Genomic DNA, 12,790 nt, shown 5'->3' with positions numbered 1-12,790 from the left:
CATTTAATCTCAACCTATGACCTAGATTCAGAAACCTTCCGTTTCAGAGAGAATGAGGGCTGATGTCTTGTAAATGAACAGCTGAACCGCAGCAGATAGGCTGCAGTTTCACGCTGTGTAAACAAAGTTTCAGACTGTCTGCCCTGTATGTCAGTCAAGAGACAAATGTCATGGTGAAGATGAATGATAGGCTGATGTCTATATTTTTTAATGCCATGTGATCTATCCATAATACTTTTGCGATCGACCGGTAGATCACGATCAACTAGTAGATCGCAATCGACGTATTGGGAACCCCTGTTCTGTAGTGATCAGGTTTACAGTAATTGGAAAACAGCAACAACATACAACATTTTGGGCACCTTTCTGACAATTTATTTGTAGATACAACAATGTCTGACACATCCTGATGCATGCTCAATGTCTGACACAGATCACAGACCGAGAGGGTGCATTATACCTCTGCTGACTTTGCTCTTTTTTGTAAAGACAGCAGTGCAGCAAGTTGTGCCTCTATATCTGTGTATTCTCCTGAGATCCAGTTACCACCAGCTCTCAGATGAGAGTAATGAAAAGCTAAAACAGTGGAAATGGGACACATTTTGCCCTGATAGTTATTGAAATAAATATGAGAGGGATTTTCTCTAAATGCACAGAGCTTCATATTTTTGTGGGAAACAGAACCAGTACAGAGACTTGTTTACTTGGCAGCACATTTGGGAGCTCTGCAAATATTTTGTGAATTAGAAAAATGCACAGAATCTTTTTGACTTTTAATTAACAGACATAAATATACAACACAATGTTTTGAGAATCAGGTCCTGATTCTAAATTAACTTTATATTTAAAAGTGTTTTTTATACTGACCTCTCTACATAGATGCTTTTGTTGGTTCCAAGAAAGTAGAGGCTGTTAAGAATTCTGTAGCAGGAAATTTGGACATCATCCACTAGAGCAAGAGAGACAACAACATTATAATAGGTAATTCTTCTTCATTAAAAATATATAAAGTCAAAATCATTCCCATACGCACATATGAGGTCTTCTCCAAACATGTTCTGTCCAAAATGTTCAAACAGGTAGGAGAGCACTGGCAGCAGGGCAAAGGTGGTGTAGTTGATGATCTGAGTGACACCCCGTGGTTGCTCTCTGCTGTGAGTGAACTGACCGAGCTCTAGATTCTTCTGAGTCTTCTCCAGATCCTCAGCTGCACTGTCAAAATATGCTCGCAAAGCCATCTTTACCGACTCCAGACCAGTCTTCATCACTGTCCTGGTACATACAGGTGAAACTTTACTAATGGGAAAATATATAGCCTTTTCTGGTGAGTACAGGCAACAGTTTCATTACAACATATGTACTACAAAACATCAACACACACTTTTAGTCAAATAATTACAGTGTTATTTTTTGAGCACCAAACCTGACAGATATTGGTTGGATATTCAAAATATTTTTAACTCGAAATAATCTAAATGACTTTTAACCAGATGACCAATAAATACTATGAGATTAAATCTCACATTCTTTCTGTGCTGATGGCAATGCACATCCTATCCAGATTCAGGATCCAAGGATTTTTATTGTCATTCACATCACATGTGGTGCATGAGGTGGAAAGAAACTATGTACATAGTGTCCCAGTTACATCCAACAAAAATACAAATTGTAAAGAAAAACTGTAGTAAGATCCGAGACATGAACTAAGAATATACTACATACACAAAACTAAGAATACACTAAGCACTAATAGTACAAAAAAAATGTGCCAAGACAGCAGCACGAACGAGTCTGTGTGAGCATATGAGTACCAATGAACACAGCAACATGAAAGATTTTTTTCATAGTAATTTTCCTGGTTAGAGATTCATGAGTCTAACAGCCTCAGGGTAGAAGCTGTTCCTCAGTCTGGTGGTTCTGCACTTAATGCTCAGTTTTCTGTCTGAGGGGAGCGGGGCAAAAAGTGTGTGTGTTGGGTGAGTGGGGTCCTTCATGATGCAGGTGGCCCTCTTCCTGCATCTGGAGGTGTAGATGTCTGTGATGGTGGGGAGACTGACTCCATCAGTCTTCTGTGCACCCTTCACCACTTTCTGCAAAGCTTTTCTTTCTGCAGCTGTGCAGTCTCCATGCCACACGTTGATGCTGGAGCACAGGATGCTCTCCACTGCACACCTGTAGAAGGAGGTGAGAACTGAGCTTCCCAGACCAGCTCATCTCAGCCACCTGAGGAAGTAGAGTCTTTCTTGATCAGGCTGGTGGTGTTATTGCCCCAGCTGAGGTTGTCATTCAGGAGCACACCCAAGTACTTATAACTAGACACCACTTCCACCGCAGATCCTCTTATGTTGGGGGGGGGGGGGTAGTGGTGAGGGTCCACGTTGATGTTAGCTTTGATGTGGGTCATGACCATTATGAGCATGTTTTCATTAATGGGGACTTTAATTTGCACGTGTGCTGTCCTGAGAAGCCCTTGGTTAAGGACTTTTTAGATTTATTGGACTCATTTAATCTAAGGCAGCATGTAAACGGTCCCACCCAAGAGCGTGGACATACACTGGACCTTGTTTTAACTCATGATGTGACTGTTAATAATCTTGTTATTGGTGCTAATGTTTTTTCAGACCACATGCCAGTCCACTTTGAGTTCACCCTCCCCCATCTAACTCCTAAGCCGTGCATTCCTGCTACACGTAGGACCCGGCCCATTAACCACTTCACTGCCGCATGTTTCACAGATGTTTATAACTCTGACATGATAATTCAGCCCATAGTGTTTCTCTCCACCACTGAGGAGCTGACATCCCAGTTCAACTCTGTCTGCTTAAAGACTATGGATCATGTTGCACCTGTTAAAACCAAAAAATCAAAACTCAGAGCAGAACCTTGGCTGAGTGACGTCACCAAGGCCGTTAGGCAGCAATGTAGGAGGGCGGAGCGAAAGTGGAGGAAAGACAGGGTACAGGTCTCTTTCCAAATACTTAAAGAGAGTTGGCGCCGTTATCAGAAAGCAGTTAAAGCTGCTAAATCGAAATACTTCTCTGATATAATTACCTCAAACTCTCGCAACCCACGTGTCCTCTTCTCCACCCTAAACTCTGTTCTCCATCTCACTGAACCACCACCTCTGGAAGCCTCGACTGAGCTGTGCGACAACTTCTTACATGTCTTTTTGGAAAAAATTGCAACCACCCGGGCTCTCATTTCCCCTCCAACTCATGACCCATCCATCCCACCTCAAGCTGTAGCTCTATTTGACCATTTTGAACCCATCACTCTATCTTCTCTAGAGCAGGTCATGTGCAGCTTGAAACCTTCTGGCTCCCCCTTTGATGTGGTCCCCCCTCGACTACTAAAGGAGGTTTTTCCAACTCTAGGTCCATCCATTCTTGATATAGTAAACAGTAGTTTATCCACTGGCGTGGTACCAATATCTTTTAAACATGCAGCTATCCAACATCTCCTGAAAAAAACAAACCTTGACCCCTCAGTCATTTCCAACTACCGGCCTGTCTCCAAACTCCCTTTTGTTTATAAACTACTGGAGAAAATAGTCGAGTCCCAGTTGAAGTGCTTCCGGGAGGATCACGCCATCTTAGAGTTATTCCAATCTGGCTTTAAACCTCTCCACAGCACTGAAACTGCCCTGCTGAAGGTCTTTAATGACATCTTCAGATCCGCATATACTGATGATTCTGTGCCGCTTGTCCTGTTGAACCTCACAGCCGCCTTTGACACCATCGACCATGAGATCCTCATTGCTAGGTTGGAGCAGTGGGTGGGCATCACAGGATCAGCCCTCAGTTGGTTCAGATCTTACCTCGCTGACAGATCCTTTTATGTCTTTTTGGTTCTGCTGGAGGTTTCTTCCTTTTCAAAGGGAGTTTTTCCTTTCCACTGTTGCCACTGTGCTTGCTCAGGATGGGAGACTGCATCAAAGCCAAGCTTCATCTTGTCTGCTGGATTCCTTAGATAGAGAACTACTAATTGGCTTTTATGTATGTGAATGTTTCTGTAAAGTGCCCTAAGACAACTTTGTTTTATGATTTGGCGCTATATAAATAAACTGAATTGAATTGTCTCCATCAAGTATTTTAGTTCCGCAGAGGCAGAGCTTAAATGGGAGGTTCCGCAGGGGTCCATCCTGTGTCCCCTCCTATTCTCTTTATACCTGCTGCCGCTTGGTGCTATTTTCCGGAAACACAACATGCCCTTCCACTTCTATGCCGATGACTGTCAAATTTACTTCCCCCTAAGATAACAATGGTACTGTCATGAACCAGAGGCCGGATCGCAAACAACAACAACAATCACTGAGAGGGTTAAAAGATTTATTGTGAAATAAAGTAAAACTCTGGAGTAGGTCCGGTTCTGGGCTGGTTCCGATCTTCTGATTGGTAGTTCGTGATTGGGTAGTGTTGTAGTGGCGGGCTGCCAGTAGAAGTAGAACTGATGTTAAGGTCCACTGGAACGGAGTCCAACAGGCTTGCAACTAAAAGATAAAGGTTAGTAGATGCAGGGGGAAAGAGACTAATTGGGGAAATGAATCTGTGGGAATCAGATTCAGGGGTAAGGATAAGTCCGTGATACAGAATGAGCTTGACCTTTAATCCGTGATCCAAAAAAAACAGTCAGAAGGGAAAGGCAGAGTTCATACCGTGAAGTCAGTTGTTCAGCAGAAGTATCCAGTACGTGATCCAAAAAGAGAGTCAAAAAACAAGAGCATGAGTCGGTACCTGATCAGATGGGCAAAAGCAGACGAGGGCTGAGGCAAAAGCGTGGTCGTGGTCTAGGCAAGGGTCATGAACGTGATGAGTCAATCAATGGAATGCTGGAAAGTCTACTGCTGATGAGACAGGATAGAGAATCTGGCCCAGACTGAGAGGAATGAGTGAACTTAAGTACTGACTGGACCAGGTGGTGGAGCTGTGGGATAATGAGCGGTGACAGGTGACATGAGTTGAGTGATTACTGAGTGTGCAGCATGACAGAGGAGCTGACAGAGAGCAGAGCTATGACAGGTACATGCTCTATTCAACTACTGCTCGACTGCCTGGCTGACATCAGGGACTGGATGGCTTTAAAATTCTCAAGTTTCAATGAAAAGAAGTCTGAAGTCATGTTGTTCCCTCCCAACGACATGATCACAAACTACTGCATCGACCTTTCCGCTCAAACCCTGTCAGAAAAACAAAGAGTCACTAATCTGGGCGTGATAATGGACCCTTCCCTGAAACTTAACAATCATGTAAACATGATTGTTAAATCATGTTTCTTCCAACTGAGGCGGCTGTCTAAACTGAAGCCCATATTGTCCAAAAATAATCTGGAGACAGTAATACATGCATTCATTAAATCTAGGCTTGATTACTGCAATTCGCTCCTGTTTGGTATCAGTCAGACCTCCGTTGCACGACTACAACTGGTCCAGAATGCAGCAGCCCGATTTTTAACCAGTACAGGCAAAACAGAGCACATTACACCAGTTCTGGCCTCACTGCACTGGTTACCGGTTCACTTCCGAATCCAGTTCAAAATACTCCTGTATGTCTACAAATCACTGAACAGATTCGCCCCCCTTTATCTCTCTGATCTGCTACAACTGTATGTCCCACCGCGTTCCCTGAGGTCAGAGAACCAGTTGCTCCTCACAGTTCCAGGATCTCGTCTTAAGCGCAGAGGTGACAGGGCCTTCTCTGTAGCAGGACCTAGACTTTGGAACGAGTTACCTCTGCCTGTCAGACAGGCCCCCTCCCTCTCGGTTTTCAAGTCCCGTTTAAAAACCCACTACTATTCGATGGCTTTCAACACCAGATGATCTGTGTTTTGATCCTGTATGCTCCACACTGGTTTGTCATCATTATCTGCATCGTTTTTATGTCTATATTCTGATTTACCTCATTTTGTATATTGCTTTGTGTGTTACCTGTTGTTCTGTCTGTACAGCACTTTGGTTGGCCTTGTCGCTGTTTTAAGTTCTTTATAAATAAAGTAGTATGGTATGGTATTTTTTCAAAGCATTTAGAGACTATTAGGGTGAGGGCCAATAGTCCTTCAGACCAGTCACTGTAGAGCTCTTTGGAACTGGGATAAGGGTGGTAGTTTTAGGCAGGAGGAAAATGTTGCCAGGTTGAGGGAAGAGTTAAATATGTCGGCCAGCACCTCGCAGATTAGATCGGCACAGTCTTTCAGCACTTTCCCCGGGATGTTGTCGGGGCCAGTTGCCTTGTGAGGATTAATCCTCCTGAAATTACTCCTTACTTCTTCTTAGGTCATGCTGAGGAACTCTTCTTCCTATGATAAGGTGAGTCTGGTGCTGGGTGGTCTGTTTGGGTCCTCAAAGTGTGCATAGAATCTGTTGAGAGCATCAGGCAATGATGGATCCCTAGGGTATTGTGCACCTCTGCCTTTATAATCTGTTATGCACTTAATGCCCTTCCACATGTTCTGTGTGTTTTGTGAGGAGAAGTGTCCCTGGATCTTCTGTGCATATGCTGCTTTGGCCCTTTTAATACCAGCATTTACCTGTAACCTTGTCTTCCTCAGCTCATACTGCACCACCTGGTGGTGGATGGGTTAAATGCAGAGACTAATTTCGCCATTGTATGGAAACATACAGTGCTGACATTGTGATGACATTATTATTATTATTATTATACCTGAAGGCAGTGTCTCTGGCTTTCAGCAGGGTGCGAAGCTCTGCATTCAGCCAGGGCTTTTGGTTCGGATAGCGCTTTACATTCCTGAAAGTGGTGACGTCACCAGCACACTTACTAATGTAACATAGGACTGAGGATGAGTATTCCTCCACATCTAGCGCCCCTCCCTCCTTAACAGCAGCCTCCCTGTTCAAAGGGCAGGTAAGCAGGAGCCAGAAACATTGATATGTGATCAGAGAGTCCGAGAGTCCGAGGTAGGGGTGGGGTACGGCTTTATATGCTAATAACCAATAAGCAGAAAAATTAATGAAGAAATATCAATGTACTTTGTAGCTGTACAATTACCATTTAAATATAAAGTAGACAATATGTAGGCATGCTCCACTGCCAAGAATATTAGAGTTTAGACCAGGTTTGATTAAGTAGGGTGCTTTAGATTTAAACTAGAACTGACCAATGTTGGTACAAATACCAACGATTTTGTAAAATAGCCCTTTACACAACCTGCCACATCTGAAATTGGGAATCAGAAGCTATTTTCAGGTCATCATGAAGCAAACTTGGCTTTAGTCACGTTGTATTCAGTAAGACAAATTATCGTGTTGTTCTGGGAAAACAATTTCAATAACTACTGACAGAGCTGAAAATAGCTGGGCTATTTAATTTTCTTCAACTGCTGATCTCTCTCTCTCTCTCTATATATATATATATATATATATATATATATATATATATATATATATCATCCATTATCTTTTACCCGCTTCTTCCATTTTGGATCACGGGGGTCACCGGTGCCCATGTCCGGCAATCACTGTGCGAGGGGCGGGGTACACCCTGGACGGGTCGTAAGTCCATCACACGGACACATAAAGACAAACAAGACAAAACCATTCACTCTCTCACTCACACCTAGGGACAATTTTAAGGTACCAATCAGCCTAACATGCATGTTTTTGGTCTGTGGGAGGAAACCGGAGTACCTGGAGAAAACTGACGCATGCACGGAGAGAACATGCAAACTCCACCCAGAAAGTCCCCTGGACCGGGATTTGAACCAGGGACCTGCTCGCTGAGAGGCAGCAGCTCTATTAGTTGCGCCACCGTGCTGCTATATATATGGTAGATATATATATAGATATAGATATATATACACACACACACACACACACTTTTCTTATATTATCAATAAAGTTTTTTTTAAATAGATCCTAAAAAAACCATCAAATTATAAAAATGTGCAGTGACCATTACAGACCATAATAATTGTGTGAATACAAGTAGTTTACCTGGCATCTAGGCTTTGACCCAAGATCTGCAGACAGTTGACTATCGATTTAGCATTGTTACCTGAAAGGCAGAGAGGGGAACATGAGGAAAAGGAAAGACACTGGGTATTCTGTAGTTGGGTCATCTGTCAATAATCTTTTCATTTTCATTTAACGGTCAACAAAAATAATTGGCCAGCACTGTAAATAAGAATTTGATCTTATTGTTTATGCCTGGTTAAATAAAGGTGAAATTAACTGTGTGGAGTAAAAACCCATCCATCCATCCATCTAATATCATATATATGTATCTAAATTTAACACAGGCAGTTTGACCCAAATTTCAAAACTTATTTAGGCAGGAAAAAAATGAAAAAAATAAAAATACAAGTTTACATAACATTAACAGTGTGGCACAAAACCATAGCGTTCTACATTATTTTTATCATTAAACTACATACAGCATGGTTCAGTAAAAAGTTTGTTTAAAAAAAAAATCAGTTTTGATTAGACATTGGGCTAATAAACGTAATTTTGATTAGATTTTCCATCTTGTTTGAAGTAGGGGGCCCCATGAAGCACATGCAAGGCAAAACAGAAGTGAATGCACCACAACATGCATGCAGTCAGATGTTTAAACATACTTATCAAAGTCCATGAATGTTGCTTTAATTGATTTTTTTATTTTTATTATTATCCACAATGGAATCATATACAACATAAAATTTCAATGATTAATGATTGTCTCATAAAACCAGCCACTAGGGAGCACAAGCCAGTGTGCCAGTCCCAAGCCCGGGTAAATGGTGAGGGTTGTGTCAAGAAGGGCATCTGACATAAAACACTTTTGCCAAAACTATATTACAAGTTTGTAACCTCAATCATCCAGGTAGATAACAACAAAAAGGTTAAATCATGTCATCTGGACCAGTTTCTTTAAGTGAGAAACATTTAATCTCTCACCCGGAAGACTTGATTAAAGACAGGTTCAAACTGTTTTACCATGGTGTGGATAGAAAGAGAATGGAGTAGGGGTGGTCCTGAAGGAGGAGTTGGCAAAGAATGTAGAGGTGAAAAGAGTGTCAGATAGGGTGATTTGTCTGAAGGTAGAAGTAGAAGGTCTGATGCTAAACATTATCAGTGGTTATGCTCCACAGGTTGGACGTGATGTGGAGGAGAAAGATACATTTTGGAAAGATCTGGATGAAGTGATAGAGAGTATTCTCAGGGAGGAAAGAGTGGCGATCGGAGCAGACCTGAACGGACATGTTGGTGAGGGAAACAGCAGGGATGAGGAAGTGGTGGGAAAGTTTGGTGTCAAGAAAAGTGTTAGAACTCAGGCAACCCAGATTGGTACGAGACCCGGAACAAGACAAGACTCAGGATGGCAAAAATATAACATTGTTTTTTATTTATAGTGATAAGAGTACAGTTGATCCTCTGGAGCACCTGAGGAGGAAGGAGATGGTCAGGTGGGTTTGGCTGTGTGGTTCAGGTGGAATATTAATCTGGTAAATGTTTTCTCTTACAGGTTGGATGAGGTGAAACAGCACCGAATTGGATCCAAAAAAAGAGCTCCAGGGATGAGAGGCCAATTTTGTCAGGCAGGGTTGGGGAAGCCGGCAACTGGCTGGAGGCAAGGCACGAAGAGGCAAAGGACTGGACTGAAGAGAACCAGGGCTGGACCGGGACAGTGGAGACAGGATGATATTTAAAGGCTAACGGTCCAGTGAAGAGTAGCGCTCGACTGCAGCCTTAAGTAGTGCAAAGCCTCATCAGGTGGATGGCCGACAGCTGGTGGCAATTAGCAGCCATCTTGGAGAGAGGAGCTGCAGTCAGTGGTACTCTTACTGAAAGGAACCGTGAAGGACAAATGATGGTGGATTTTTCCAACAAAATGAAAATGACTGTAGTCAACACATATTTTCAAAAGCGGGAGGAACATAGAGTGACCTATAAGAGTGGAGGAAGGAGTATGCAGGTCGACTACATTCTGTGTAGAAGAGGAAACCTGAGGGTGATTGGAGACTGTAAGGTTGTGGCAGGGGAGAGCGTGGCCAGACAGCATTGGATGGCTGTGTGTAGAATGACTGTTGTTGTGAAGAAGAGAAAAAGAGTAAAATCAGAGAAGAAGACCAAATGATGGAAGATGAAGAAGAAAGAATGTTTTGAGAAATTCAAAGAGGAGCTGTTAAAGGTTCTGGGTGGTAAGAAAGAGCTTCCAAATGACTGGGCTACTACAGCAACAGTAATTAGAGAAACAGGTAGGAAGGTACTTGGTGTGTCATCTGGACAGAGAATGGATGATAAGTAAACCTGGTGGTGGAATAGTGAAGTGCAGGCCAACGTTCAAAGAAAGAGGTTAGCCAAGAAGAAATATGACAGTGAGAGGACTGAAGAGAGGAGACAGGAATATAAGGAGATGGGACGTAGAGCAAAGAGGGAAGTAGCAAAGGCAAAATGGAAGGTGTACGATGAGTTGTATGGGAGGCTGGACACTAAAGAGGAGAAGGACTTGAACCGATTGGCGAGACAGAGGGATCAGGCTGGAAAAGATGATCAGCATGTTAGACTTGTTAAAGATAGGAATGGCAATGTTCTAACAAGTGAGGAGAGAGTGACAGGAAGATGGAAGAAGTACTATGAAGAGCTAATAAATGAAGAGTGAAAGAGAAAGAAGAGTAGAGGTCATAGAAACTGTGGACCAGGGAGTGAGAAAGATTAGTGAGGGTGAAGTCCGGAAATCTCTGAAAAGTATGAAGAAGGGGAAGGCAGTAGGACCTGATGACATACCAGAGAAGGTTTAGAAATGTCTTGGAGAGATGGCAGTGAGGTTTTTGACTCAAATATGCAATGGTATATTTGAGGGTGATAAAATGCTGTTAATGTTTTATCTGCTCTCCATTGGCTCCCTGTTAAATTCAGAATATAAATCAAAATCTTACTTCTAACATACAAAGCTCTCAACAACCAATTTCCATCTTATATTTAGCATCTTATTGTTCCAAAATTTAGACTTGTCAACTGTTTGTCACCTGGTGGTGAGTTGGGTCATGTGGCACTGGTGCTGTCAAGATCGACCCAGTAAACCCAAATCCATGGTGAGAGTGAACAGGGAACATTCTGGTGGAGCTCCATGTCCATGCAAATTTATACATCTCTAGGACAGTGTGTCATGAAGGGGGTAGTGGACATAGAGTCTGAACGAGCCATGTTTGGGGCTTCATTTGCAGATGCAGAGCATGATGCTACACCACCATGCTTGACAGTGGGTACATTGTTCCTAAGTTTGAAAGCCCCATCTTGACTCCTCCTAACATGTGTCATTATCAGCAAATGGATCAATATTTCTTTTGTTTGACCACATTTTCTTTCTCCATTTTCAGTTCAATAAAACTTGTGGAAATCTAAAATTCTCCTTTTTAGGATATCCAGTGCATTTTTAGATGTTCCATATGTTCTAAGTGGTCAATCTATTGAGTGCTGTTAAAGAAAAGTTTTGTGCGGGCAAAAACAAACTACCAGCAGCAGTTACTCATGATCACTAACTAGAATGTTTTGGGCCTTTTAGATATTTTGGCACAAAAAATAAAAATAAAAACATGAATGTATATTAGAACCTGCACGTATATTTTGGATCTGAATGCACAATAAATTTAAACTTGTGAACCCAATTACCATCCATCCATCCATCCATCCATCCATCCATCCATCCATCCATCCATTTCTTATCATTGATCCACTTCTTTCTTTCCGGGTAAGCTACAAATGCAGTGACACATTAACCACAAGATGCAAATGTATGCAAAATTCAAGGTGAGTCTTTATATATATATGTATATATATAACCCTTAGTCTATCAGCCTATATTGTGCATGTGTCTTGGAAACAAAAAAAGTCATGTTTTTTTTTTTACTCAAATCGGACATCAATTAATTGAAAATTGAATATTATAGAAACAATTAGAGACTGCCAAAATTTTGAGATCCTTAGTTACAACCATGAACACAAAGTATTACTGGTTTATCCTGATGCATGCTCAATAATCCAGGTAGAAAAATCTAAAAAAGTTAAATCTGGTCCTCTGGACATTCAAAAAAACAAAACAAAGCAAAACAACAAAAAATGTAGAAACGTTTCATCTCTCATCCGAGAGACTTCCTCAGTCTGAGGTGCTGTATTCAGCTCAGTCTCTTAAATAGCACCGTCTCAGAGTGGATCAACCAGTTTGCTGCTGACAACCAAAACCAGCTGATCACATGCTCAAGAAGGACCATCAGCCTAACAATGGATCATTAGCACACTGATGGCTGTGTACTATTCACAGAGGGCTGAGTGATACTAGCAATCACAGCTTTGTAAGAGGGGGACAATTGAACACGTAGGCCTCCACCCCTGTTTAACGATGGACGATTGAACACGGAGGCCTCCACCCCTGTTTAACGATGGACGGTTTCTTTTCACAAAGATGGCCTCCTTTACTCCTCTCTCAAACCATCGTTCCTCTCTGTCCAGGATGTGAACATCTTCATCCTTGAAAGAGTGACCGCTGGCCTGGAGATGAGTGTAGACCGCAGAGTCCTGGCCTGATGATGTTGATCTTCTGTGCTGGGCCATCCTTTTGGCCAGTGGCTGTTTAGTTTCCCCGATGTAAGACTGATCACAGCCCTCCTGACACTGAACAGCAAACACAACATTGCTCTGTTTGTGCCGGGGGACTGGATCTTTGGGATGAACCAGTCTTTGCCGTAATGTATTTTGGGGTTTAAAAGCCACTGGGACGTTATGTTTAGAAAATAAACGTCTCAGTTTCTCTGATACCCCCTCAACATACGGAATGACCACTGGTCTGGGTCTGGGTTCCTC

General features: G+C 42.3%; 1 protein-coding gene across 1 annotated transcript in view; it reads right to left on the bottom strand.

Annotated features, from left to right (window-relative positions):
* The window catches only part of ryr2a (ryanodine receptor 2a (cardiac)), a 554,599-nt gene that overhangs the window by 240,671 nt on the left and 301,138 nt on the right, over positions 1-12,790 (bottom strand). Inside the window, 3 exon segments of the mRNA XM_037691577.1 lie at positions 868-949; positions 1,034-1,272; positions 7,946-8,006. Coding sequence (XP_037547505.1) covers positions 868-949; positions 1,034-1,272; positions 7,946-8,006 — 382 coding nt within the window.

This window comes from Nematolebias whitei, chromosome 17 (genome assembly GCF_014905685.2).
Source record: "Nematolebias whitei isolate Nwh7 chromosome 17, NemWhi1, whole genome shotgun sequence".
Classification (NCBI taxonomy): domain Eukaryota; kingdom Metazoa; phylum Chordata; class Actinopteri; order Cyprinodontiformes; family Rivulidae; genus Nematolebias; species Nematolebias whitei.
This window is presented reverse-complemented; position numbering and strand designations above follow the sequence as displayed.